General features: G+C 45.5%; 1 protein-coding gene across 3 annotated transcripts; it reads left to right on the top strand.

The window, feature by feature from the left end:
- The first annotated feature begins 7 nt into the window (after positions 1 to 7).
- On the top strand, positions 8 to 28,000 carry PHF24 (PHD finger protein 24). 3 transcript variants are annotated; one of them, XM_060014582.1, is made up of 8 exons: positions 8 to 159; positions 16,987 to 17,368; positions 18,013 to 18,198; positions 21,601 to 21,679; positions 21,954 to 22,159; positions 22,505 to 22,665; positions 22,985 to 23,080; positions 24,522 to 28,000. In XM_060014582.1, exons 2-8 carry the CDS (start codon positions 16,991 to 16,993, stop codon positions 24,541 to 24,543), a joined length of 1,128 nt encoding a protein of 375 aa, XP_059870565.1. In that variant the 5' UTR covers positions 8 to 159; positions 16,987 to 16,990; the 3' UTR covers positions 24,544 to 28,000. The 3 variants fall into 3 exon arrangements, with proteins under 3 accessions (XP_059870565.1, XP_059870564.1, XP_059870566.1); XM_060014581.1 differs by having other exon boundaries at positions 23,399 to 28,000; XM_060014583.2 differs by lacking the exon at positions 8 to 159 and having other exon boundaries at positions 17,110 to 17,368; positions 18,078 to 18,198; positions 23,399 to 28,000.

Here is a 28,000-nt window from a genome sequence, read left to right as displayed (position 1 = left end):
GCGCGCACCGCCGTCGCTTCAGCCTGGTGTTCCGCTCGCGCAGCCTGCTCCCGGCGCTCGGCCGCAGCACGCCGACTCCGGAGCGGCCATGGGCTGCGCGGGGCCCGCGGTGTAGAGTCCGCCAGCCCCGGACCCGCATCCCTCACCCTGACAGTCCCGGTAAGCGGGGGCGGGGGCGGCGGGGACCAGGCAGGCACCGTGAGGGGCGGGTCTGCGGGCCGCGGACAGCCCTCCGTGGACTCAGAGGTGCTGTGTGGGAGCCGTCCCGAGGGTCTCCCTGTGTAAGTGGATGAACCCCGAGTATCCCTGCCTCTACCCCTTGGGAGAGTCCCGGAGGCGGTGTGCGGAGCCGCCCCCATGGAAGACCCCTGTGCGAGTGGAGATTCCCAGGGCTCTCTCGGCATTTGCTGCCACGGGGAGGCCCAGTGTGGAGGACGCCATACCCAGAGAGACTGTGTACCTATGGGAGGGCAAGGGTGGTCTCTGGTGTTGTCTCAGTGGAAGACCATTCGGGAACATAGGGGAGCCTTAGGAGCCTGCACCGTGGGGACGGACCCCACAGAGGACCCGTGTATATAGGAGGACCCGAGACTGTGCCCTAGAACTGCCTGGAAGAAACCTCTGACTGGAAGGAGAGGATCCTGCCATGGGATCCAGGCCAGGAGTAACTTCCCGTATGCACAAAGGTCTTTGGCTTTGACCTCCTTCAGGGCTCAGTGTTTCCTAACTTGTATCTCTCCAGCGTGGTCGAGAGGCAGGGGTCCTGTGGGGCTGCGCCTTTGTCCGTTCGTCCCCCACCCCATTAGAGTTTGTATTCTCCGTGGTAGCCCAGTTGGCTCCAAGCTCAAGGCAGGAACTTCTCTCAGAGCACAGGGTGCAAGAGAGGGGAGGACCAGTGAGGCCTCTGAAGCAAAGAAAGGAGATTTGAGCCCCTGAGCTTGACCCTCAGGAAGAAAGCAGTAAAATCAGGTAGAATAACTGACTCAGCCAGGTCCTGTAGAGAAAATCCTTTGACGGAAGGAAAAAAGGATATGTAGGATTATTGAGCACCAGTGTGCCAAATACTAAACCAGGGATGTTTAACATCTCATAGAATCCTTACAACAGCCTTATGAAATTATCCCCTTTTAAACATTTGGCACTTTAGACTCAGGTTTAGCAATTTGCCCAAGGTCACAAAGCATGGAATCATGAAATCTGTTTTTCTAAGTTTTTTTGGGTATCAAGGAGAGGCAGAAGCAAGAATGTTTATTTGTTAATAAATTGCATTAAGATACCAAGCACCGGGCTTTGCAATAGTATACGCTCAGTAAATGTGATGATTAATTAAGTGGATGAAGACAGTTTAATTGGCGATGAGTGTGCTGTAGGAACTGATTTCCACTGAACCCCCAAATTTCAGGGTGTGGCTTCCTTCACTGGCAACCCTACTGTAATTATGCCTCTGGGTGGCTCTGCACTTAATTGGGTCTGGGAGAGGCCTCTGGGTGTAGTCTTTGACAGGACTTGCTCTGGGGATCTAGTGGAACCCTTCGGAGGATGGAGTATTCTGAGACTACCCTCCCTGCTTGCAGAATCCTTGAGGGAGAGGACAGAGAGACAGGATCACTTTTAGGAAGCATGACCTACAGTGTCTTTGTGGCCATCTGACTCCATGCACTAGCAGACATTGGTCCACAGATACCACTCAGGATACTTGCCCAGCAGTGCCTCTGCATGATGAGGAGGAGGGCAGGAAAGGCTTAGAGCCAAGGAAGGTTTATTGGGAGTCCATCGTCTGGGGGAATGCAAAGGGTCTGTGCCTGACATAGTGATGCACCCTCATCTCACCCCCTGGGCTGTAGTAGCTTTCATTCCATCTGAATCCCAAGGGTGTGAATTTGGAGCCAAGGATAGACTCTGGTTTCTTGTCCAAAAATGGAGTGGTGAGGGGGCTAAGCAGTGGAATTCACCAGAGTATTCTGGAAGAGTTTTCCTGTTCCCCTTCCTTTCTCCTTCCACATAGCCAAACCTAGTGACATCCTCCTTTAACAGAGGTGGGTTCCCTGGGCTCCTGGGGTTACATAGTGAGAAGGGAGATCAGGCTTGTGAGAAAACAGAACAACCTGGGTGTGGCATCTCATGCACAGCTCAGTGGAACAAACTCTGACAAAGGCTGATATTGGTTAAGCACCTGCCCATTAGAGAATTGTTTATAATCCCCTTTCAGTTCAAACACCTTTCATCAGTTTAACACACCAAAATAAACAGGGATATATATCTTTTTTAAGAAAATCAGAGCAAGCCTGCAAATATGATCTTTGCTCCGATTCAGAGATTTGTCACTGGGTTTTATTCCTAAACTGGTCTTTTTTACTGAGGGCTCTTGGTATCACACCCACTCATGACCCTGGAAAAATTGCTAGATGGCTCCAGGTGCTCCCCAAATATTGGACCTTGGATATCACTTCTTTGATGTCCAGCATTGGGTAAACGTTAAGATTACAAAATCCTAAGAATACTGACTGTCTCCTCTAATCACAACATGAGTCTGCAAATCAAATCATTCCACAGTGGGGATGAAGGATGTCATCAGGTGGCCTTAATCTTCTTTTTTTTAAAAAAAAGCTCTCTCTAAAGAGAAATAAAAGGGGAGAGCATGGCTCACACAATTTCACTTGAGTGTACACAAATGAGTCTGGATTTTTTAGCCTTTAATCTTCCTCATCATCTCTGACCACATTCTTATGGTTTTCTTCCTCCTACATTTGCCATCTTTAGACAATGCTTCCTCTTCCTCAAACACATAAATAGTAGGACCTTCCCCTGCCCGTTTCTCATACTCCTTATATTTTTTTCAGTACACCTGTTCCTAAGTGGATCATATTTATGCAAAAAGTTTCCTTTCTTTTTAGCTACAGAGTCTATTATCTTCCAGTCCCACATGCTTTTCTCCAGCAGTGCTCTTGGTTTCTGCTATCTTCATTTCCCAAATTGCTTTATTCATTTCTAATGGGAATATCATTATCTACTCCAACCCCTCAATCTTAATGACCAAGTTCTGACAGAAATGCTTACCAGCTTTTGACCAAGAAACCAAGACCATCAGTGTCCAGCTGGAGACATGACTATTTTTTCTATTATAACATCCCCCTTCATCCTTCCTTCCCTTCCAGCAATCCACTCAGAGACCCATATACATTTACTAAGTGCTACCCACTTGCCAGGGCACTATGCTAGATAAATATGAGAGTTCCTTGCCCTTGAGGTGTTCACATAGGATCAGTCTGCATTTCTCTAATCATTTACTACAAAAAGTAAGAAGAAAAAAGAGAAGTACAGCTTTACAGAGTATCTATAGGAATCATCATACAGTACGCCTTTTCCCAGGCATCACTGAAGCACCACTGCTGTTCTGTGCCTCCTCTGGCAGCCACATCCTTAGCCCCGTGCCATTGCCCTGCCAGAATTACTTCCGCCCATATACTTTGAGTGAACTGGCCACTCTTGGCTCTCTATGATAATAATGATGGTACCTTATATTTGGATAATATGTGACAATTTACAAGCCCTCTTACATGATCTCATTTGGTTTTCAGAAATGTTTCATCTTAACTGTGGTCTTCTTACTAAAACAACAGCGTGTTGGTTGGCTGGCTGGTTTTCTCTCCTTTTTTTCGTTTTGTTTCATTTTGTTTTGTTTTGTTTTGTTTTTTGAGCCTCCTAATCAGGGTTACGGGTCTCCAGAGGGAAAGCCCCAATGATTTACTACAGCCTCTACCTACCAGCCCTTAGGCTATGAAGAGGAGTTTCCTGTTGGGTCCAAAGGCCAAGCAATGCACTCACTGGTCAACCCTAGGACTTATCAGGGCTGTCCTGCTACCTGGCCTTAGAAAATCCAATTCTCTGTGTTTTCTTTCCTCCCTGAAATCTAAATACATATTCCCTTCTAGACAAATAGTTTAAGCATACTATCTCAAACCAGTTCTCTGGGCTAATTCTTATGTGAAGGCAGGTTTCTTTGCCTATTTCTATCTAACACCCGGCTGGCTTCATACCATCTAAGCCATCATGGAGTCTCCATATAGCTCCATGCCTTGGCATGTGCTTTTATCTCTTCCTGGAATGCCTTTTTTTCCCTTATCCACTGGGGTAACTCCCACTCAGATTTCAAAATTTAGCTCAAGCAACACTTTTTTTTTTTAATCCTACACTTATGCCCCCTACACACGCACATACTCACACTGCTTTCTCACAGGCTGAGTGAGGTTCCATTTGTTCAATCTACCAACAGTTACTAAGCGCCTAATTTGTGCCTAACACATAGTAGGCTGCACTCAGCAAATATTTGTAGAATCAACAAATAAGTCATGATAATTAAGGTATAATGAGTGCATTAAATGGGGCTGAATCTGTGCTTCAGGGCCCCAGAGCAGAGAACAGGGAGTGTCTCTCCATCTTGCTGAAAAGCTCTGCTTGCTAAGTGCAGTCACACCAGCCAGTCACTGATGGTGCGCTATTCCTTAACTGTTGCTCTGCTTCTGTGGGAAGCCTGCACTGTAGCTTCTCATGAAGACCCATCCCAGGCCCCTAGAGGCTAAAGATCATGCCATAATTTTGGCCTCATGTTTATTAGAGCTTTTGGACTTCCAGTAAATATTAAACAACAACAGCACCTCCCTCACACCTCATTCTCTTGAGCTGAGTCCAAGAAGACATTTTTACTCAGTCTTCGGCCCTCCTGCTCCTTGGAAATCTCAGAAGAGTCCTGTGCAGTCAGGGGTGACTGTGTCTTCCTGGGCTGACTGAAGCCAGTGCCACTGCACTGGATAAACAGAGGAGACTGGAAGAAGACAGGGAGGTATCATCAGTTAGACCCCTTTAGACATGAAAACTAAAAGTAGCCCATAGGCTACTGCCAGGCAACAGAATGGCTGACTAGAAACAGGCTCCAGGAGCACTGTGGTGAGGCAATGGATTCCTAAGGCAGGACCAAGATACTGGAGATCAGCCAAACTATTTCGGGCTTGAATTCCTCAAAGACGAGCAGAGGGTAAGGAGACTCTGATAATTTTTGTTTAAAGTCTCTAGATTGATGTTGATGTGCACAGTGAACTTAGGGTCTCTGCTGTGCATTCTGCATTTTGTAGACCCTGGTTCTGCTGGTTTTCCATACCCTTATGGCTAATCACCTGCTGTGTTAGGTACATGGCTTCCTTGAGGTTCTCAGACAACCTTTTAGGCACATGCTATACCTGGAGCCAATTGTCAACCACCTTGAAATTTTTCACCCTTATTTGCAGATGCTGCTCATCTCATGCTAAATTTCTCCAGCCCAAACCCAGGAGGGAGGAGATACACTTTTAAGTTTACTGCACGTGCCCTCAGGGCAGCTGCCCGCCTGTCGGCCAGTTCACAGTGCCCCCAGGACACAGCATAAATGCAGGGGACTGTTGACTTTGGTAATATTAGTCTCTCTTTTTTTATAATTGTGGTTGTGGAAACTGGCCAAATTCTAAAATTCTGTAGCTCTCTCCTGTGGTCAAAGAAATCACCCATAACTACTGTATGGTTACCTGTTCTCATCCCTGCTAGCCCTGAATCAGCAGATAGGGTCCCCTCTGGGGAAGCAGAGTAGATGTGATGAGATGAGCAGGTGACTGTATAGTTTCTAGAATTGTGTTCTGAAGATTTGGTCTGATCAGTCTCTCTGGCCAACTTTGAGGAAGAGAAAAGGTAGTGACACCATGATCTCAAACTTTTTATGTTGCCTAGTTATCTCTGCAACATTCGTTGAACCAAGATTTATAGAACACATACTCTGTGAAAGGCAGTGGGAACCATCTAGACTTTTCTCCTTCTCAATCTCAGTGAAAAACTGGGATTCCTTTTTCCATCTGCTCAACCCACTCTGGTTGTTTTCCCCTGTCTCCCAGCTCAGAGGTTTTCTTTGCCTTGTTCCTGCCTAGGGAAGCCTTCATAACCTCCAAACAATCACTTTTAGTTGCTTTTGAGCCTTTTTCAAACAGCTGCCATTCCCATACCAAGAATCAGATGAAAGCAAGTAAATGTGCTTTACATTTAGCATGCCCAGTGAGGAGACTCCTGCCTGTTGAGAGGCTCCTCACAGCCAGAAGTCTTTATCGAGAGCTTTGGAAGAGGTTCCCTAGCTGCCTTCCTTTTCCTTATTTTGCCACCAGCTCCTGCTGTGGAGCAGCCCCTCCTCCTCTTACTCCCACCACTTTGCCCTTATAAATCATCCCCCTGCGTTGTAAGCATGTGCTCTGCAGAGAATGGGTGTGTCTTGCACGCACACATTTCAAGCTGCCCACATATGTCTTACTGCCTGACAGATTCATCTAGACAGACTTCTCTTCCCTGAAGAAAGTTTCTGGTTGTCATCTGTTTTCATTTCCTCCAAATCGTAGAGTCAGAGAGCCCTGTTCTACCTCATGTCCCTCTTATTCACCACCACCTGCTCCTGCTCCCATGAGGTTTTTTTCCAAGCCTTCCCTAGGTTCTACAAATCCTCTGACAGTCACATCATTCTTGGGACAATGTCTTTTTATCCCTCTTTCATCCTTGTTAGGGAGGCAGAAAACCCCAGTTCCACCCATCAGCCAAAGGAGTAATCATTAGATATAATTTGTGGCATCTTTGCAACTTGATTTCCTTTTAACTCACTCTTCTTCCTAGGACTCCTTCCAGCACAGCAGAGGCCGGTTTTTCTCATCAGGCATTTGTTTTTAACTCCTCACTAATCAGGACCACTTGTTTCTCTAGAAATTAGAACTGATTTTGTTAATTTTTCCAACACCCCAGGTGCACATCGTGGATATTTCAGCATACTTGCTTTTAATCAGGGTGTCTTTTGCATATAGTTTCAACCCTCTCCATTAAGAATTAAGGGGTTTTAGCCTCACTCTTAAAGCCTAATTCTGATGTGTCCTCACAATTTACTCTCAAAATCAAAGCCTTGTGATGAAAATGACTTGGGGTCTTGTTTGGATTTTGATGCCTTCTTTTTAATGGCTCTGCTCTACATTTGCTGCCCTTATGGGCATAAAATGGCCTAGAAAACTGAAGGGGGAATAGCAGTACTCCAAGATCCTGTGGTCAGGGCTAGAAAGTAGTTTTTTTATTTGTTTTTGTCTGTTTGTTTTGCTGGTGGATGTTATCTTCAGTCTTCATCGAAATTCCTTTGAAGATAAACTCCAAATCCACTGCAGTGACATCATTAACAGTTGAGTAGCTTAATAGTGATTCTTGGTATCCTTACAGAGAGTAGTGGTTGTGCAGGACTGCAGTGTGTTGGGATATGCTTGTGGTTAGTTTGCCAATACACAATGAGTCAGGTCACTTACAGAGTAACCCTCCTAATTGGCTGGGCTTTGTTCAAAACTCTTGTTACATTATCTGAAAAAGCCAGTAAGAACCAAATGAATACCATTGATTTTCCTCCAGTGAATCATTCTTGAAAAAGTGAATTTCGTATGGTTATTCCACGTCTCCAGATAAGTGTTTATCAACCTTTTTTTTAACCCATGCCTTCTAGCTGATAAACATTAATGTCGGGACTTCCCTGGTGGTGCAGTGGTAAGGAATCCGCCTGCCAATGCAGGAGACACAGGTCCAATCCCTGGCCCGCGAAGATCCCACATGCCACGGAGCAACTAAGCCTGTGCACCACAACTACTGAGCCTGCACTCTGGAGCCCGCCAGCCAGAACTACTGAGCCCACATGCCACAACTACTGAAGCCCACGTGCCCTAGAGCACAAGAGAAACGCGCGCACCGCGACTAAGAGTAGCCCCCACTTGCCACAGCTAGAGAGAGCCCGCGCGCAGCAACAAAGACCCAGTGCAGCCAAAAAAATAAATAAAATTTAAAAAAAATTTTTTTAATTAATGTCTTATGACTGCTCCCTAAAACTTCTACTATGACTTCTAGGAGGGGGCTGCCCCCAACGATTTGGAAAGCTAGCACCTTCTGTATCTCCCCCAGGAACCAGGAGGATACTGTCAAGCTCTGCTGTTTTGTTGTCCATGTTACGAAAAAAAAAGTAATGGCTTTTGATATTTGCTTTCCAAATATAAATATATTATAATTTATATGATTTTTCAATCCACTATTTCTTCCCTCCTCCTGGAGTTCTGATATATAAACCCCTATATGCCCCAGGATCCAGCCAATGTGAGTCATTGCTCTGATCTTTATGTTCGTACTGGATTAAACCAGTTTTTTCTCTTTATTTTTATAGCATGAATAATATATCACAAGTTATCCAATAATTCTCCTACTAAGGTTATTTCCACCTTTTTATCACTGTGAAAAATGCTTTGATAGGGACTTCCCTGGTGGCGCAGTGGTTAAGACTCTGCCTGCCAATGCAGGGGACACGGGTTCGAGCCCTGGTCCAGGAAGATCCCACATGCTGAGGAGCAACTAAGCCCACAGGCCACAACTACTGAGCCTGCATGCCTAGAGCCTGTACTCTGCAACAAGAGAAGCGACTGCAATGAGAAGTCTGCGCACTGCAACGAAGAGTAGCCCCCACTTGCCACAACTAGAGAAAGCCTGCATGCAGCAACAAAGACCCAACTCAGCCAAAAATAAATAAACAATAAAATTTTTTTAATGCTTTGATAAATATTCTTTTAAATAGGCCCACAGGTAGAGGATCAAACTCTTGTATGTAGTACGGTTTTCTTCATTCAAAAGTATATTCGTATCAGTCCAGATCTGCTAGACTGTCCAACCACACAGACTCTTAAGGCAGCCTTGAGAATTCAATTCTTGCGTCACTCCAGTCAAGGGAAAAGCATACCTTATACCCCACAATGTTATCCTTGTCTTTCAGGGGTAACTGTCTTTAAATCAAAAGACAAAAGCGTAGTTCTCTAATCAAAAAAGTATAGTGATTCTAAGGCTGTGTTTTTCAAATTGCCAGTCCGGACCCATTACAAAGTCACCAAATCATTTTTTTACGATCTTTTCCTTATGTGGACGATTTTTTTTTAATAGTTATTTATTTATTTGGCTGCACGGGGTCTTAGTTGCAGCATGTGGGATCTTTTAGTTGCAGCACGTGAGATCTTCATTGCAGCATGCTGGCTCTTAGTTGCGGCATGTGGGATCTAGTTCCCTGACCAGGGATCAAACCTGGGCCCCCTGCATTGGGAGCGCAGAGTCTTAACCAGTAGACCACCAGGGAAGTCCCTGATGTGGACCATTTTTAAAGTCTTTATTGAATTTGTTACAGTATTGCTTCTGTTTTATGTTTTGGTTTTTTGGCCGTGACACGTGGGATCTTAGCTTCCCAACCAGGGATCAAACCTACACACCCCACATTAGAAAGCAAAGTCTTAACAAATGGACCACCAGGGAAGTCCCTCATCAAATCATTTTAGAGAGTCACTATCATGGTTGTTTTAATGAACTAGAATAGAGAGGATAGAAAATATCTGGGAGCATCACATGTAGTAAAATTAGGATTCTTTCACAAAACTTTGGGTTCAGTTATAGGTCTATGAACATGTGTTTATAATTTTGTGTATACAGGGTCACATCATAAACTATACTTCTTACTATGGGTCACAGTCAAAAAATGTGAAAAACATACCACAGAAAGTTTTCTGAGGAAAACACTATGGCCTTGGAAATAGTAATTGATCATGAGGAAGGTTTGCAGTGAAGGGCTGGGTGTTAGTTTTGCATTCTCCTTCTTGAGATGGTATGCCTGTTCCTCTCGCTGTAAGTTGGGGACCCGCTTTTCCACCTAACTGTAGAGCACAGCCAGTATGCATAAGCCATGTGGGCAGTGTCTGCAGACCGCAGGCCTGGGTCCACAGACTCAGCAAAAGCTCTAACATACACACACTCCCTTCTCCACCCCTAGCCCCATTGCCACCCAAGGCTGGATACCCTCATTAGGTCACATGGACTTTTAAAAGAATATGGAAAAGAAGCATTCTAAATGCTTGACTACATATTCCAAGCATACGCATTAACAGATAGAGAACTGAAGCCCAAAGCAGTAAAATAACGTGTCCTGGGTCACAGCAGATCCAGAACTAAAACAAGTCACCAGGTTGCCTCTGTGACTTTTTAAATTATATAATTAATGTACAAGGTAGGAAAATTAGAAAAAAACAGATTAACAAAAATATGAAAAAACATACATTCTTATAAAATTAGATCATAACATGAGCATTTCTGTAACTTGCATTTTTCATAAATATGTTCATATATTTTGAACATCTTTCCACATTAATAAATTTACTTTTACCTTAATGTTTTTCATATTGTTCATTCTTACATTGTACCATAATTTAACCATTCCCCTATTGTCCCATATTTGTTTGCAACTGAGGAAAAGAATGAGTTTTTAATCACCTTAAACAGTTTCCTAATTTGATCAGTAAATGTTTCCTTGAACTTCCCTGGTGGCGCAGTGGTTAAGAATCCGCCTGCCAGTGCAGGCAACATGGGTTTGAGCCCTGGTCCGGGAAGATCCCACATGCCGCAGAGCAACTAAGCCCGTGCACCACAGCTATTGAGCCTGCACTCTACAGCCCACGAGCCACAACTACAGAAGCCCATGTGCCTACAGCCCATGCCCCACACCAAGAGAAGCCACCTCAATAAGAAGCCTGCACACCGCAAGGAAGAGTAGCCCCCACTCGCCACAACTAGAGAAAGTCCACACACAGCAACGAAGACCCAATGCAGCCAAATAAATAAGTAAATAAATAAATCTTTCCTCAATAAATCTCCTTTGCCACCATCCTGTAAATGACAGTCACTTATTCAAAGCAAATATTCTTTAGTCATATATTTTAATTTTACAAACAAATTTTACAAGTGGGGAGAGGGGATCTTTCCTTTCTTATCAGTAGGTTTATAAATTTAAAAATATGGGTTGGGTTTCTTTGACAACAAGTGATGGCAGGGCAAGCACCCAGACAGGGTAGGAATTTGCACCACTGTGGCCCAGAAAATAGTTGTTTCTAGAAAGAAGACGTGGCTGTCATCAGATTTTATGAGTATTAAGACTTTATTGAAAAATCAGAAAGACTTATTCACAATTAATTAATTGGGAAATATTATTAAATGCCTTTCCTCTTTTAGACATATTGCTAGGCAGTGGAGACAGGTACTACACATGGTAAAACGATCTAAGAGAGGAAACTGACACTGACGATAATCATCCTATTGAATATGTAATAACAAAGATGAGTGTTCTAGAGCAGAAGAGCATGGTGCTGTCAGCACACCTACCTGGCTTGGGGAGACAGCAGTAACTTCCATGAGGAAGCAGTACTTGAACTGAGCTCTAATCAGGGGAAAGGAATGTTCACAGGTCCAAAATAGAGGGAGCATGGAGACTTCCCTTGTGACGCAGGGGACAGAATCTGCCTGCCAATGCAGGGGACACAGGTTTGAGACCTGGTCCAGGAAGATCCCACATGCCACAGAGCAACTAAGCCCATGCACCACAACTACTAAGCCTGTGCTCTAGAGCCCGCGAGCCACAACTACTGAGCCCGACTGCCACAACTACTGAAGCCCATGCACCTAGAGCCCATGCTCTGCAACAAGTGAGGCCACCACAATGAGAAACCTGTGCACCAAAACGAAGAGTAGCCCCCACTCGCCACAACTAGAGAGAGCGCGCACGCAGCAACAAAGACCCAACACAACCAAAAATAAATAAATAGACTTATAAAAAATAGGGCTTCCCTGGTGGCGCAGTGGTTGAGAGTCCGCCTGCCGATGCAGGGGACATGGGTTCGTGCCCCGGTCTGGGAAGATCCCACATGCCGTAGAGCGGCTGGGCCCGTGAGCCATGGCCGCTGAACCTGCGCGTCCGGAGCCTGTGCTCCGCAACGGGAGAGGCCACAACAGTGAGAGGCCCGTGTACCACAAAAAATATATAATAATAATAATAGAGGGGGCATGGCAAACAAAGACTGAAAAACCAGTGTGGTTAGAACAGAGTAAAGAAGGGACACCAGACCGAGGAGAGCCTCACAGACCATAATAAAGAAACTAATTTGGAGGACTTTATCCTGAAAGCTTTGGAAAGCCATTGAAAAGATTTAAGCAGCAGATAACATATCAGCTGAATGTCCCAGAGACATCTTTAATTCAATACATACAAAATCCAATTTCATTATTCCTCTTTCTTATTTCCCAATTTCTGTAAATGGTACTACCCTGCTTCTCGTTAGTCGATTTAAGACTGCCCTCTAAGTCAGGCAGAGATAGGCTGTATGAAATATGAAATACTGTATGACTTCACTTGTGTGTGAAATCTAAAAACATTGAACTCATAGAAACAGAGAGCAGAATGATGGTTGCCAAAGGCTGAGGGGTGAGGGAAATGGTGGGATGTTGATCAAAGGGTACCAACATTCAGATATAAGATGAAAAACTTCCAGGAATCTAAGGTACAGCATGTGACCATAGTTAACAATACTATATTGTGTACTTGAAAGATGCTGTGAGAGTAGAGCTTTAATGTTCTCACCATAAGAACAACAACAAAATGGTAATTGTGTGAGATAAAAGATGTGCTAACTAATTAGAGAAAGAAGAACAACAAAACCCCAAAGTCATAAATATCAGATCAGAAATAAATGAAGGAAACAATAGCAACGATCAATAAAACTAAAGGCTGGTTCTTTGAGAAGATAAACAAAATTGATAAATCATTAGCCAGACTCATCAAGAAAAAAGAGAGAAGACTGAAATCAATAGAATTAGAAATGAAAAAGGAGAAGTAACAACTGACACTGCAGAAACATAAAGAATCATTGGAGATTACTACAAGCAACAATATGCCAATAAAATGGAAAACCTGGAAGAAATGGACAAATTCTTAGAAAAGCACAACCTTCTGAGACTGAACCACGAAGAAATAGAAAATATAAACAGACCAATCACAAGCACTGAAATTGAAACTGTGATTAAAAATCTTCCAACAAACAAAAGCCCAGGACCGGATGGCTTCACAGGTGAAGTCTATCAAACATTTAGAGAAGAGCTAACACCTATCCTTCTCAAACTCTTCCAAAATATAGCAGAGGGAGGAACACTCCCAAACCCATTCTTTGAGGCCACCATCGCCCTGATACCAAAACCAGACAAACATGTCACAAAGAAAGAAAACTACAAGCCAATATCACTGATGAACATAGATGCAAAAATCCTCAACAAAATACTAGCAAACAGAATCCAACAGCACAATAAAAGTATCATACACCATGATCAAGTGGGGTTTATCCCAGGAATGCAAGGATTCTTCAATATACGCAAATCAATCAATGTGATAAACCATGTTAACAAATTGAAGGAGAAAAACCATATGATCGTCTCAATAGATGCAGAAAAAGCTTTTGACAAAATTCAACACCCATTTATGATAAAAACTCTCCAGAAAGTAGGCATAGAGAGAACTTACCTCAGCATAATGAAGGCCATATATGACAAACCCACAGCCAACATCATTCTCAGTGGTGAAAAACTGAAACCATTTCCTCTAAGATCAGGAACAAGATAAGGTTGTCCACTCTCACCACTATTATTCAACATAGTTTTGGAAGCTTTAGCCACAGCAGTCAGAGAAAAAGAAATAAAAGGAATAAAAAGAAATAAAAGGAATCCAAATCAGAAAAGAAGAAGTAACGCTGTCACTGTTTGCAGATGACATGATACTATACATAGAGAATCCTAAAGATGCTACCAAAAAACTACTAGAGCTAATCAATGAATTTGGTAAAGTAGCAGGATACAAAATTAATGCACAGAAATCTCTTGCATTCCTATACACTAATGATGAGAAATCTGAAACAGAAATTATTAAGGAAACACTCCCATTTACCATTGCAACAAAAAGAATAAAATACCTAGGAATAAACCTACCTAAGAAGACAGAAGACCTGTATGCAGAAAACTACAAGACACTGATGAAAGAAATTAAAGATGATACAAACAGATGGAGAGATAGACCATGTTCTTGGATTGGAAGAATCAACATTGTGAAAATGACTGTACTACCCAAAGCAATCTACAGATTCAATGCAATCCCTATCAAACTACCAATGGAATTTTTCACAGAACTAGAACAAAAACTTTCACAATTTGTATGGAAACACAAAAGACCCCGAATAGCCAAAGCAATCTTGAGAAAGAAAAACGGAGCTGGAGGAATCAGGCTCCCTGACTTCAGACTACACTACCAAGCTACAGTAATCAAGACAGTATGGTACTGGCACAAAAGCAGAAAGATAGATCAATGGAACAGGATAGAAAGCCCAGAGATAAACCCACGCACATATGGTCACCTTAGTTTTGATAAAGTAGGCAAGAATATACAATGGAGAAAAGACAGCCTCTTCAATAAGTGGTGCTGGAAAACTGGACAGCTACATGTAAAATAATGAAATTAGAACACTCCCTAACACCATACACAAAAATAAACTCCAAATGGATTAAAGACCTAAATGTAAGGCCAGACACCATCAAACTCTTAGAGGAAAACATAGAACACTGTATGACATAAATCACAGCAAGATCCTTTTTGACCCACCTCCTAGAGAAATGGAAATAAAAACAAAAACAAATGGGACCTAATGAAACTTAAAAGCTTTTGCACAGCAAAGGAAACCATAAACAAGAATAAAGACAACCCTCAGAATAGGAGAAAATATTTGCAAATGAAGCAGCTGACCAAGGATTAATCTCCAAAATTTATAAGCAGCTCATGCAGCTCAATATCAAAAAAACAAACAACCCAATCCAAAAATGGGCAGAAGTCCTAAATAGACATTTCTCCAAAGGAGTTATACAGATTGCCAACAAACACATGAAAGGATGCTCAACATCACTAATCATTAGAGAAATGCAAATCAAAACTACAGTGAGGTGTCACCTCACACCAGTAAGAATGGCCATCATTAAAAAATCTAGAAACAATAAATGCTGGAGAGGGTTGGAGAAAAGGGAACCCTCTTGCACTGTTGGTGGGTATATGAATTGATACAGCCACTATGGAGAACAGTATGGAGGTTCCTTAAAAAGCTAAAAATAGAACTACCATACGACCCAGCCATCCCACTACTGGGCATATACCCTGAGAAAACCATAATTCAAAAAGAGTCATGTACCACAGTGTTCATTGCAGCTCTGTTTACAGTAGCCAGGACATGGAAGCAACCTAAGTGTCCATCGACAGATGAATGGATAAAGAAGATGTGGCACATATATACCACGAAATATTACTCAGCCATAAAAAGAAACGAATTTGAGTTATTTGTAGTGAGGTGGATGGACCTAGAGTCTGTCATACAGAGTGAAGTAAGTCAGAAAGAGAAAACAAATACCATATGCTAACACATATATGTGGAATTTTTAAAAAATGGTCATGAAGAACCTAGGGGCAAGATGGGAATAAAGACACAGACCTACTAGAGAATGGATTTGAGGACACGGGGAGGGGGAAGGGTAAGCTGGGATGGAGTGAGAGAGTGGCATGGACATATATACACTACCAAATGTGAAATAGATAGCTAGTGGGAAGCAGCCACGTAGCACTTGATCCAATCAAGTTATCAATTTATTCCTAAATTTCTCTATTTCCATAGTATCAAATCAACTCAGTATCATTCCTGCTGCCACCATTTCAGTTTAAACCCTCTACCTCTTGCCTGGACTATTATAGTAGCCTTCTAGTTGGTCTGAATCTCTCCTCCTTCCCTCTGTCACCTTTTTCCTCAAACAAACTGAGGATAACTTTCTACCCATCCTTCAAGGCCCATTCTGACTTCCAGTAATATGGTCTCACCTTCCTTTAGGCACTTCCACACTCTGTCTTACTCTTCTTTGAGTTCTGATATTAAGTACCTTGAGTGATGAGACTCTGTTCTCCCATCTTCTATTTCCAATGATGAGCAGTCGGTGCCTTGCATATAGTACTGTTCAATAAGCCTTGATTATGATGGATTGATAGCAAGGCTAAAATGGACTCTCTGCTCCACTTAGAACAAACATTCCGCAACTGAATTCCACTAAGACCCTTCAGGCTAGGAAATAGCAGACCAGCTTTGCAGTGTGCCATGTCATGCCCTCAGTTTCCAATGCCCTGGTACTACAGAAGAAGAGCAAGAATAACATTCCTTTTTAACCTGTAAAGGATATGGACCTTTCTTGAACAGTTCTGAGAATCAAAGCAGAAAATGTGGCAGTGACATTAGTGAAGCCTTAGAAGTGTGAGAAGCACCTGAGAGCTTGTGATGAGCAGGTTGTCTGTGACAGACCCGTAAACAGGCATAGCTACTAATTAGAAGGAGCAAAGAAGTGTCTGAGACCTTGACCACATGGGTGAGGTGGCAGAGTTTCCTGGATGCCTAATTCAGGAGTCCTCTAAAAATAGCAGTTCATTCACTCTGACTCAAAAAGTAGGCGTTTGATATGGATTCTTGCGCACAGCACTTGTCAGAGGAGCATTCCTTCAGTCAGAATTCTGAAATGTGTAGCTGTAGTCTTGCTTTATGCCTTGGGTCATCTTTGGGAGAGACTTGGGCTCTGGAGTCTCCTACTGTCTCAAAGTATCAGAGGCCTGGGACCCCTAGACCTAATTGGCTTTGGGACAGGAAGGGAGACAGAGAGACCATCTCACATTTGTAGAGTGCTTTCTAGTCTACATGCACTGTTAAGCCCCTTTTCTGATGTTATCCTCATGATAGCCCTGTGAAGTGTGCTGAGCAGATCGCCCTCATTTTATAGACAGGAAAACCAAAGTCACAGGGCCAGTCAGAAATAGAAATAGAACCAAGGTCTTCTGACTCCTTAACAAGTGCTCTGTCCACTCTGCCATGCTACTGAGTTCCAGAAAACGGAGAAGCTATTTAATAGCGCTTGCCACTTAGGTGAATGGTTGAAACAAATTGCCCTAATGTGGTCAGCCATTGGCTGAGTCTGAGCCCCTCTGCTTTCTGTCCACAGAGCCATGGGGGTGTTGATGTCCAAGCGGCAGACAGTGGAGCAGGTGCAGAAGGTGACCCTGGCTGTGTCTGCCTTCAAGGATGGGCTGCGGGACAGGCCTTCCATCCGACGCACAGGTGAACTTTCGGGGTCTCACCGTGGCACGGTAGAGGGCTCTGTCCAGGAGGTGCAGGAAGAGAAAGAAGCAGAGGCAAGCACCCCAGCACTCCAAGAAGAGAGCGGTGTCAGCCGTGCCGCCTGGGAGAGGCTCCGGGATGGGCGTGGAGTGGAGCCGGAGGAGTTTGACAGGACCAGTCGTTTCACACCCCCTGCCTTCATCCGCCCCACCCGGAAGCTGGATGATGACAAGCCTCCAGATATCCGCTTGGAGCCCAGAGAGCCTGTGAGTGTCCAATAAGGGCAGAATCCCGCAGTTTTAGACCTTCTGGGGATCAGGGAGCAGGAAGGGGAGGCCTGGGTATGGTTGAAGTGAGACTCAAAACCAGAAGGATGGAGCTGAGTCTTTGAATTTCTTCCCCAAGAATAAAAATGTTACATCCTGGATTTGTCTTAGTGAAAGACTTGAGGAAATGGGTGATAAGGAATTATACCATGGCAGCCCTCCCACCTAAGGGATAATACTGTCCCCTGTAGGAGGCATTTGGAAATTTGGGGTGGGGGTAGGGGGAGTTCAGGAAGGTCACAAAACTGGGAGTTGCTCCTGGTATTTGGTGACAAGAAAAACAGGGATGATAAGGGTCCTGCAATGCCTGGGACAATCTCTCACAACAGATTATTCTTTCCAAAAATGCTAGTAGCATCCCTGCTCAGAAACATGATCACAGAGACCTGAGCAGCTGGAAGAACCTACTGGTTCTTGTCTTCAAGAGAGAGAGCTCTATTGCCATAACATTGGCTTCAGTTGGAGTTGTTCCTTTAGGCTGCTCCAGGGTCACTCAGCCCCAGGCAAGTAGCACTGTGCTTGGTGGCCTAGGATCTTGCTGCTGTGTTTATACATCCCTATACACTCCTGCCATCTTTCCCCAGGTTGTTAATGATGAGATGTGTGATGTCTGTGAGGTCTGGACAGCCGAGAGCCTCTTTCCGTGCAGGGTCTGCACCAGGGTCTTCCATGATGGCTGCCTGCGCCGCGTGGGCTACATCCAAGGAGACAGTGCCGCGGAGGTGACTGAGACAGCAAACACAGAAACAGGCTGGAGCTGCCACTACTGTGTAAGCCTAGACTGCAGGGATGGTGGGCTCCTGCACTGCTAGGGATTTGGCACATTTCCTGGAGGCCCAGTCTTAGAACCCTGGTTTCTAGGCAGTAACCTGAAGAGTATTCAGATTCGGGTCACTAGAGTTAGGACAGACTTTCCTTACCTCAGTACTATTGACGTTTGGGGCACGATAATTCTTTGTTGAGTGGGCTGTGTGCACTGTAGGATGTTTAGCACCATCCCTAGCCTCTACCCATTAGACGCTAGTAACACCCACCCCCAGTTGTGACAACCCAAAATATCTCCAGATATTACCAAATGTATCGTGGGGGAACGAAATCGTTCCAGTTAAGAACCACTGAGCTAGAGGACTGAATGGGTAGGACGAGACCTAATTATTCACAACTAATTCTGCTTGGAGCAGTACTTACTCTCTGTTAGTCTATAGTTGTCATTCATTGTATTCATCTGAAAAACCAACCTGAAATCCTAACCGGCTTGCTTCCAATAGGGATGGATTCCATCCAAGGAAAACATCTCAGTCCTAAGATTCTCACTTGGTCTTCTACCTAAGTCTTAGGAGCATTTTTCTTCATCTCTGAAGCAATCATTTTGTGAATTAAGTAACAAAGGCCTGTTGATTCAGAACTTTGCAAATTATACATAAATGCCTTCCAAATTTTGAAAAGATTAAAAGCCAGATTCATATCCCTTTCTCAGCACACCTGAATAGAGTTCAAGTCTTGCTTTATTGATCTGTTGCCCTGCAGATATCTTCATCCACCGATTTCAGAGTAAGGAGTATCTGCTGTTTCCCTCTTCTTCCTACTGCCTAGGAGAAAGGAAAGATGTGCCACTTTCTAACAAATAACACTTTCTCTATGGCTTGTCCATAAAATGAAGTATAGAAGAGTTATTTCCAGTCACTTAAAATACCTTCTCCCCAGCTGGAATATGCCACAGCACAGCCTGCTCTACAGGCAATCTTCTCTAGTCACCACTCCTCCAAATGCTAGACTTTTCACTCACAGCAACTCTGCTTGGCAGTGTTCTGCTGATGTAGGACTGAGTGTCTCCTTCCTAAACCCTCAGGATTACACGGCTCCCTTCCTGGCTTTCTGTCACAGTCCTGCCTTCATTAGCACCACTCTCCACGAGACCTTTTACAAAGACTTCTTCCAAGCTCCTCGCTTTTCTTTCCTTCCCTTCACAGCCAAGCTTCTTGAAAGGACTTCATTATCTCCTTGTGGTTCCCCAACCACTTGTAATTCGGCTTCTTCATCCATCATTTTGCTGAATTAGCTCTTCTAAGGTCGCCAGTGACCTAATTGTCAAGTCCGGTGACCTTTTCTCAGGAATCTTTTACTTGATCTCTCTGATATATTTAGCACTTCCTTACTGCCCCCTCTTTTCTTAGGGTATGAGTATTTTTGTGAGAAGTATTATACAAAATACAGAAACCAGAGAAAATAGAAAATCAATAAAATTCCACCTGACTTGTATAACCACTGTTAACATTACCTGCTACATTGTACAACTCTCTTCTCTTGGCTTCCAGTACCCTCTACTGATTCTCTCCCCAGGTTCTTCTCTGACCATTCTTTCTTTTTTTTTAGATTTTTTTTTTTTGATGTGGACCATTTTTTAAAGTCTTTATTAAATTTGTTACAATATTGCTTTTTTATGTTTTGGTTTTTTGGCCACGAGGCATGTGGGGTCTTAGCTCCACGACCAGGGATGGAACCCACAACCCCCTGCAATGGAAGACAAAGTCTTAACCACTGGACCACCAGGGAAGTCCCGACCATTCTTTCTAAGTGCCCTTAGTTTCTTGTCCCAGTCCTAAATGCTGGTGTTTCTCAGGGTTCTTTTCCCACTATACTCTCTCTCTCTGGGTCTTCATCCACTTCGGTGGCTACTCCACCATCTAAATACCAATCATTCCCAAATCTGTGGGTCCAGATCTAAATTTCATGTCTCTTGGACTTATATCCATCTTGATGTCTCACAGGTACTTCAACATGCCCCCACATGAACTCATCTTTTTCCCCAAACCCATTCTCCCTCCCTTCCTTGTCTCTGTGAATAGTAATACTACCACCACCCCACAGTTACCAATCCCAACTCATTTCTCTCCCTCACCCCTCACGTCCAGTGAGTCAGCAGGTCCTATAGACTCTACCTCCTAATCTCTCTCAAATCTCTCCCCTTTTCTTCATTCTCATGTCTTAGTTTAGCCACTTATCTTTTCTTTATTGCAACAATTACTTAACTGCCCTCCATGCCTCCAGACTTTGCCCATCTAATCCATTCTCCACACAGCAGACAAAGAGCTGACTATGACACTCCACACTTAAAAACCCTTCCGTGACTCCCATTTGCCCTCAGAAAAAAAGGCCCAATTTGAGGGGCTCAATAAAGGGCATTTGAAGCACTTCACAGTCAGGCTTCTGCCTACCTCCCCTCCCTTATCTTTTATCCCCTCCCTACCCTCTCCCAAGACACACACACACACACACACACACACACACACACACACACACACACACTACATTCCAGCCATACTAAACATCACACAATGTTAAGCACCATTGTGCCAAGCATATACTAGATGCTCAAAAAGTGTTTACTGAAAGAATGGTTTGAGTTCTTCATGAAATCCAAAAATGAATAGTCATGAAATGTCTGCTCCTGTTCTTTACTGGTACTTTAGAGAGAAAATGATCTACTATAAAGAATATTTGCTAGTTTAAGGACTGTAAGACTGTAAATTAATGCTAACGAAATAACACATCAGTGCTCTTTTGGAATTAAAACTTCCCTGGCACCACAAAAAAATTCACTTGGTTTTAGGAAATTTTTCATGATGGCATCTCTTTCAAAACCATTCTGGAGTTAAAGTGATACAACTTTAGGATTAAATAATTTTTAGAAATATGGAAACTGGAGTTAGAATTAAACTTTTTTAACTAAAATACTCTTTGAACACAGCCTAACACAGAAGCCAGATACATAAAATGGATAAAGATGGAGCTGCTCTGGTTGATGGAGCTAGGGATTCAGAACCCTGCCCACTTGCCCCCTTCTCCCTTGCAACAGCTTCCTAAGGCACCTCCAGGGAACCCCTAAGCTATCTCAGAGAATAATTCAAAAACCACTATTTTAGTAAAAGGGACTCAGGGCTGGAGCCAGGATATCTGGGTTCTGGGAAAGATCCTGTCCAGAGCTGGACAGCTCTGAGAAAGTCCTTTCCCCTTTCTGGGGCCTCAGTCTACTTGACTATGAATGAGAGGCTGGGATTAGATGATCCAATAACTGCCTTCCAGCTGGTATACTATTTCCATCCTTCTTGATCCTTGGCCTTTCTTTCTTACTGGCCAACATGGCCACTGACATAGCTCTTCCTCTTTTTCAGAACAACCTCAACTTGCTGCTAACTGAGGAAGAAATGTACAGCCTCACAGAGACCTTTCAGCAGTGTAAAGTTATCCCCGGTAAGGCTGGATGGTACTGCCAATGGAGAGAGCCAGGCAGATTTCTTCTTCATACTTTCTAGGATGAACCATGAAAGGAGTATTCCAGAATTTGTGGGGCAAGGGCATAAATGGGACCGTGTTCGCAAGCTGTTGGCCCACCACTGGCCACAGCCTGAGTTATCCTGGCTATGGAGACAAAGACTGGATGAGAGCTGTGGGTGGTGGGGCTCTGGAGGGTACCCTAGAGGTGAGTGCAGGGTGGGCCTGGCTAGCACGGGGTGCCTCCCCACAGACTGCTCCCTGACGCTGGATGATTTCCTGCGCTACCGCCACCAAACAGCGAAGCGAGGGGACAGTGACAGGGCTCTAAGTGAGGAGCAAGAGGAGCAGGCAGCCCGCCAGTTTGCAGCCCTGGACCCTGAACACCGAGGACACATAGAGTGGCCTGATTTCTTGTCCCATGAGTCCCTCCTACTTCTACAGCAAATACGTCCCCAGGTAAGGGACAGCCGGGGGTAAACGTCTGTGGGGTATTGGGTGAGAGACCAGGGAAACATGCCAGGCAGGTTGGAGGAGCACTGGGTACTCTCTGAGCAGGAACCAGTACCAGGAAAGGGCTCAGGTTCTATCCAGTAACAGGTGATCCAGTGCCTAGGCTGGGGAAACTGCCCAAGGAAGATTGGTTAGTGCTGGACCCCACTGCAAATGTTGGTGTTACCAGAACCACTCTGGGCTGCTTCAAAGGGAGGGTGCAGAGGTGATGGTGGAGGTAGGATTCTCTGTGGCTTGACAGTTTACAAAATATTTTCACCTCTAGGTCTTAATATATCTCTTCTTCCCCAGAACTCTCTGTTAAGGCTTCTGACAGTCAAGGAGCGGGAGCGAGCCCGGGCCACTTTCCTGGCCCGGGGCAGCGGGAGCACTATCAGTGAGGCAGAGTGCCGCCGTGCCCAGCACTCTTGGTTCTGCAAACGCCCCCCAGATGCTTCTTCCTGCAGTGTCAGGTCTGCTCCCTACCAATCCCTGCCCCCACTCACGTACCCTCCTCCTTTTTCCATGCCAAATGGCCCTTGGTATGAAAGGTACCTACCTCCCTGTTTCTCCTGCCAGTTTCCTCAAACAGCCAGAAGATCCTCCTGTGCATTAGACAGTGGACAGTGACTCCTACTGGCCACGGCATAGAGCAGCCTCTACTCCAAGCTCCATCGCCCCATGTCAGAAAAGCCTGGACGAGCACATCCAGAGCTTTGGGTTCACCAGAATGTGGAAGGGGCCGGGCCTTTCAGTGGCCCGCTCCTAACCACATGTCCTTGTGCCCAACAGCGTCAGCCATGTGGGTCCCATAGCAGACAGCAGCCCAGCCAGCAGCAGCAGCAAGAGTCAGGACAAGGCCCCACTGCCCACAGAGCCTGAGTCCAGGTGAGTGACACCTCCTCACTGGGCTGTCTACACCCCTGACCCCTACAAACACACAAACACACCCCCACCATCACCCCAAAACAGCAAATGCCCACCCCAGAAACCAGACTTCAAGAGTACACATTTGACCCCAGATCCATAGGGCCAGTGAGCTGGTCTGTCACCCTGGAAGCACAGCCTGCCATCACCATGTCACGCACAAGCCAGGGCTTCCCTGAGTTTTGCCCACCTCAAGCCATGCTGCCACTGGGAGCAGGTCTCATGAGCCTCCAGGCTCAGCAACCGGCCTCACAAACCTGTTCTTTGCTTCCACTCCAGATTTGTGGACTGGCCTACCTTCCTGCAGGAGAATGTCGTCTACATCTTGGCTGCTCGCCCCAACAGTGCAGCCATTCACCTGAAACCCCCAGGATAGCATGGAGCAGAAAAGCTCAGTTTGGGGACAGTGGCGTTCTCTCCCTCCTTTACTTTCTCCCATCCCCCCACCAACCTCTGGTACTGAGACTTATGGGGATGGAGCACTGGCCACATCTCAGTTTGTCACTAAGCTTTATGGCACTGAAATCACCATTCATATCACAACAGAGACAGTAAATGCATTGCCACAGGGAGAAGCCCTGGGAGCTGTGTCAGTATCTGCTCCTGGACCACCCCCTGCCCTCACACCGTAGACTGGACCTGCCACTGCACACGTATATGTGTGCACACACATGCACACATACACACATGCCTAGCTGGCCATGCCTGCAGAGACCTGGTTCTTTTTGGTTGAAGAAGGACCAAAGTTCTTTCGTGAAGCCCTTGATATAAGCGAGGGGGTCTCTACTCAGCCCTTCTATTGGCCAGTTCTGATTCACAATAGATCAGTCTCTGGCCAAGTGATTCTTAATAAGGGGGCATATCAGACTCACATACTCTCCTAGAGATGCTGACAGGCTCCCTCTTCCCACACTGAAAATCCCTTCTGTGGTGAGCCACTGTTCTGGTAGGTGTGTACTATGTCCCTCAGGTGGGATGGGGAAATGGTTGAAAACCACCACTGCACTTATTATTTATTTATTATTTATTTAAATTCAGTTCCTGGTGACAGAGAAGGCAACTAGTCTGTGGAGTTCTAATTAGAAAAGGGAAGGCAGCCCCTCCCAGGGACCCAGAATTCTAGGAACCTCTCAGCCAGGTCATTTCAAGTGCAAAAGTCTTTATTTAACAGAACAGTCCAAAACCAAGGTGAGCCATCCTGGCCCCTGTTTTTTAGGTGGGTGCTCATGGCCCAGAGCCCAGGGGCCTGAATGGAACAGGTATGATGGCAAGAGTCTCAGCCCTCTGGGTTAAGTGCTTCACCCAAGTCAGCTACCACAGAGACCCAAAGCCTGCGCTCCAATGAGGACAAGGCCTGGATGGAAGAGGAGAGAAGAAGGCTCATGCTTTTCTATTCTTCCAGCTCAGCTCAACTGCAGACCTAGAAAAGTGTGCCATGGTATGGAGTACAGAGCCAGCCTTTTTCATAGCCCAGGAAAGAGCAACTCCACAGAAGCCCTCAAAAGGGATTCCTTTCAAACCACCTGACAATGAGGATAAGACACTGGAGCTAAGAAGAGGATTTGCATCTCAACTCTCTTGAACAGAGAAAGATCCAGCAAAGCCTCACAGAAGGAAGAGGTGTTCCCTTCTCCCTGTTACTGAGATATGGCCTGAGCTGCTGCTTTTCCCCATTGCTCACTACATGTCCTTCCCTACCAGCTTAGGGCCTGGCCCTGGCATGGGAAGACTTTGGGGGCAAGGAGAGGCTGCCAGAAGGCCACCAAGCCTGGCCTCCCAGCCCCAGCTGTCCTTCCTAAGTTCTCATTAAATTCCCCAGTCAGTGTATGTTACAGGTAAGCACAGGCCCTGGAGTTCAAGTTTCTGTTTCCAAGCTAATGGCTTAGGTTAGCCAGTTCTGACGACCAAGAGTTATTTGAGAGGGGGTTGGCTCAGTCATGCAGAAGTTAACACAACCCCATTGCTCAAGGCATTTCTATAGAAGCAGCAGCATACAGCTCAGTGCTGCTCAGAAGAAGGCAGGGAGCTGTAACCTGGGGCATGGTAAGAGCACTATATGGTCTCCTCCCTTAGAGTCAGACCTAGAAGCCAGGTAAGAGGCTTCTGAGGTTGGATTATTTAGGACTGAAAGGAAGCATACAGAAGATGAACTGGGTTCATGTGTATGGCTCTGAACATTTCAAAACCCCCAGTTCTTTGTAAATACTCCATAGCCATACTCCTAAGACTAATCAGTAGGAGGGGCCATTATTCAGTCCAGCCAAAAAAAGAAAAAAAAAACAAAGAAAGAGAAAGCATATGACTTTTGGGCCCAAGGACTGCATCCGAAGCAGCCAGCCCTGGGGTTTTGCACTGAGATTAAAGCACATTAAGCACAAGGGCTTTTGCTTACTCTCGGGCAAATCACCTTCTGTGTCAATGGCCTTGCGCTGCTTGATCTCATGGACAGGGCATTTTGAGTAAAAACAAGGTCTGGGCTTCGAGAGCTCGGTAGCTTTTTCTCCTGCCTCGTCATCAATCAAAAGGATTGGCAGTCCATCTTCTTGTTCCCTGATCCTTCACAGACCAAGGCGATGCCTACCTCTCTGGAGCTGCAGCTTCTAGCTTTCTGTGGGTGAGTGGTAAAGACTGGGGGCCACTGGATCAGGCCAGCTGTATCCCAGGGCCTGGCAAAGCAGACCCCAGAGTTCTTCCACAACAGGATCTGGCCCATTTGGGATCACCCTCTCCCTATTCCAGGGCGGCAAGCTTCCTTAATGGGGGTGTGCTGCAAAGGGTCCAGGGGACATTGCCCTCAGCAAAAGACAGAGTGCCCAGTCACAAGAATCCTAGGAAGCAGAAAAGCACACAGAAGTAACCAGCCTCTTCTCCATAGGCATCTAGCTTTTTACCAAAGGAGAGGTTCCATTGCTCCCTCAGTCAAGAGTTGCAGAAGCTCTACCCCAAGCCCCCTTCTGAGATCTCCCTTTGCAGTGTCCTAATCCACGGAGCCCCCCTCCAGTACATATGGAAATGGTCAAACTTGTATAAACCTAGTGAAGCCAATTTCCTTTCCTTTTCAAGCCCTTTCATCATTGTGACTGTCTGAAATTCTGCCAAGTACAGAAATTAGCGACTGACTCTGATAAGAGTATGAGAAAATGTTTCAGTCTTTTCTTCTTGGCTGCCCCAAATTGCAGAGATCAGTTCTTTTCCCAAGCACCACCCGCCCCACCCCCCAGCCAAGGGAGGCTGAGGTTACACAGATGCTCCTTTGAAGACTACTTGCCCTAAGTCTGTTTTTCACCCAGAAGTCCTCTTTTCCATGCTCAGATTTAAAGACAGGGGCATTTGATGACACGACGGAGCTTCAGGGACACAGGGTCAGCTGAGGCAATAGCTGTGGCCATGTAGCCTCTTTAGGTCTGCTCCGTGGCTTCCTCTCCTGAGATCAGCCTTCCCCAATAGATTCAGCCTCTGTGCTTTTGAGCAATGGGCCCCTTTGATCCCAGGGATGGAGCAGTTTCCTTACTCCTAGGTACCGACCCCTTTCAAGAGCTCTTCCTCTGAGGACAGCCACGGCTGAAGCTATGAGCACGTTGCCTCTTTCTGTCCTCAGCCTAAGCAACTGTGGCTGCAGGCCAGACACTGGCCTTTCTGGCCCTGGTGCTCCCTATGGGATGTCACCCTGGCCTTGTTAGAGTGGCCAAATATAGGGGTCCCCCATTCCTATCAACAGTATGGGAAGCACAGAATCAAACCACCTGGGAAGAGGGCACCTCTCTGGGGGGTGGGCTCAGGATTGTGCCTAGGCCTCTAAGCCTCAACCTCAACCACTGCATGTCTCGTGGCTTCAGTAAAGCTGGTGCAAGAAACCATAAAGGCAAGAGGGAAGCTCAGAAGAAGCTGTATGGCAGGGTCACAGGCCAGCCATGACCACCACAGAGCCAAGAGTAACTTTCAGACAGGACTGGTGGCAGGCTCTAGTGATCCTGCAGGCATGTCCCCTTTAAACCAGCAGAGTAAAGGCAGATACATACTTGGAGTTTAAAAGGCAAAACAACATTGATGCCAGAATTTCAGGACATCCAGGCAGCACCTGTAACCGTAACCCCTTTTTACCCCTCTATTTACAGTGGAATAAAATTGCTGCTTTCTCCATGCCACTTAGTTTGAATTGCCCAGAATCTCTCTGGGCCCTTAGCTAAAGCCCATACAACAGAGTTCTTGATTGGGGGATATTAATGCATCCTACCTGCTCCGACAGCCCACGCTGGAGTGGGGTGGGACTGGGCATTTTCTCTGCTGTTGCTTTTCTGCTGCCACTGCTTTTAGCAACCTTGAAAGGAAAGAAAATGAACAGGTTACAGAATCTTCAATAGACCCCACTAGCACTAAGGAAAAACTTTCTTCCCTCTGGGCCAAATGCCCTGATGACCCAGATCATGGAGAGGGTGTCAGGTCTGCTCAGGCCAGTGACTAAGAAGCCCAGTCACATTCCGGTTTGTATAGCATGGGTTGGCATGACCACAGATAAGAACATCAATGTGTAAGGAACAAGGCCTTTCCATATCCATGGTAAAACGAAGGCCATCAAGCCTAGCCTCCTATAAGAGATGGCCTCCGATCTGTCTCCCCACCAAACACAGGCTTGTGAGAAGGGCTCTGAGAGCACTCAAGTAACAATGGAGGATCCAATGGCCTCTGGTCCCTTATGCCCTTCCTATGTGCTTTTCTGCAGAAGGTAACTTGACAGTAAGCTGAGGGGAACATCCTCAAGCCCTGTCTTCCCATCACTACAGCTGCATGCTCCTCCCCATGGCTCAGCCTTCACTCCAGAAGGAGCTGATGTTCCCAGAGGCTGGGCACAGTGGGAATCATAATAAAAAGATTGTGATGCTA

This window comes from Delphinus delphis, chromosome 6, assembly GCF_949987515.2.
Source record: "Delphinus delphis chromosome 6, mDelDel1.2, whole genome shotgun sequence".
NCBI classification, from domain to species: domain Eukaryota; kingdom Metazoa; phylum Chordata; class Mammalia; order Artiodactyla; family Delphinidae; genus Delphinus; species Delphinus delphis.
Note: the sequence above shows the minus strand (reverse complement) of the source record. Positions and strands in the feature narration are given on the sequence as shown.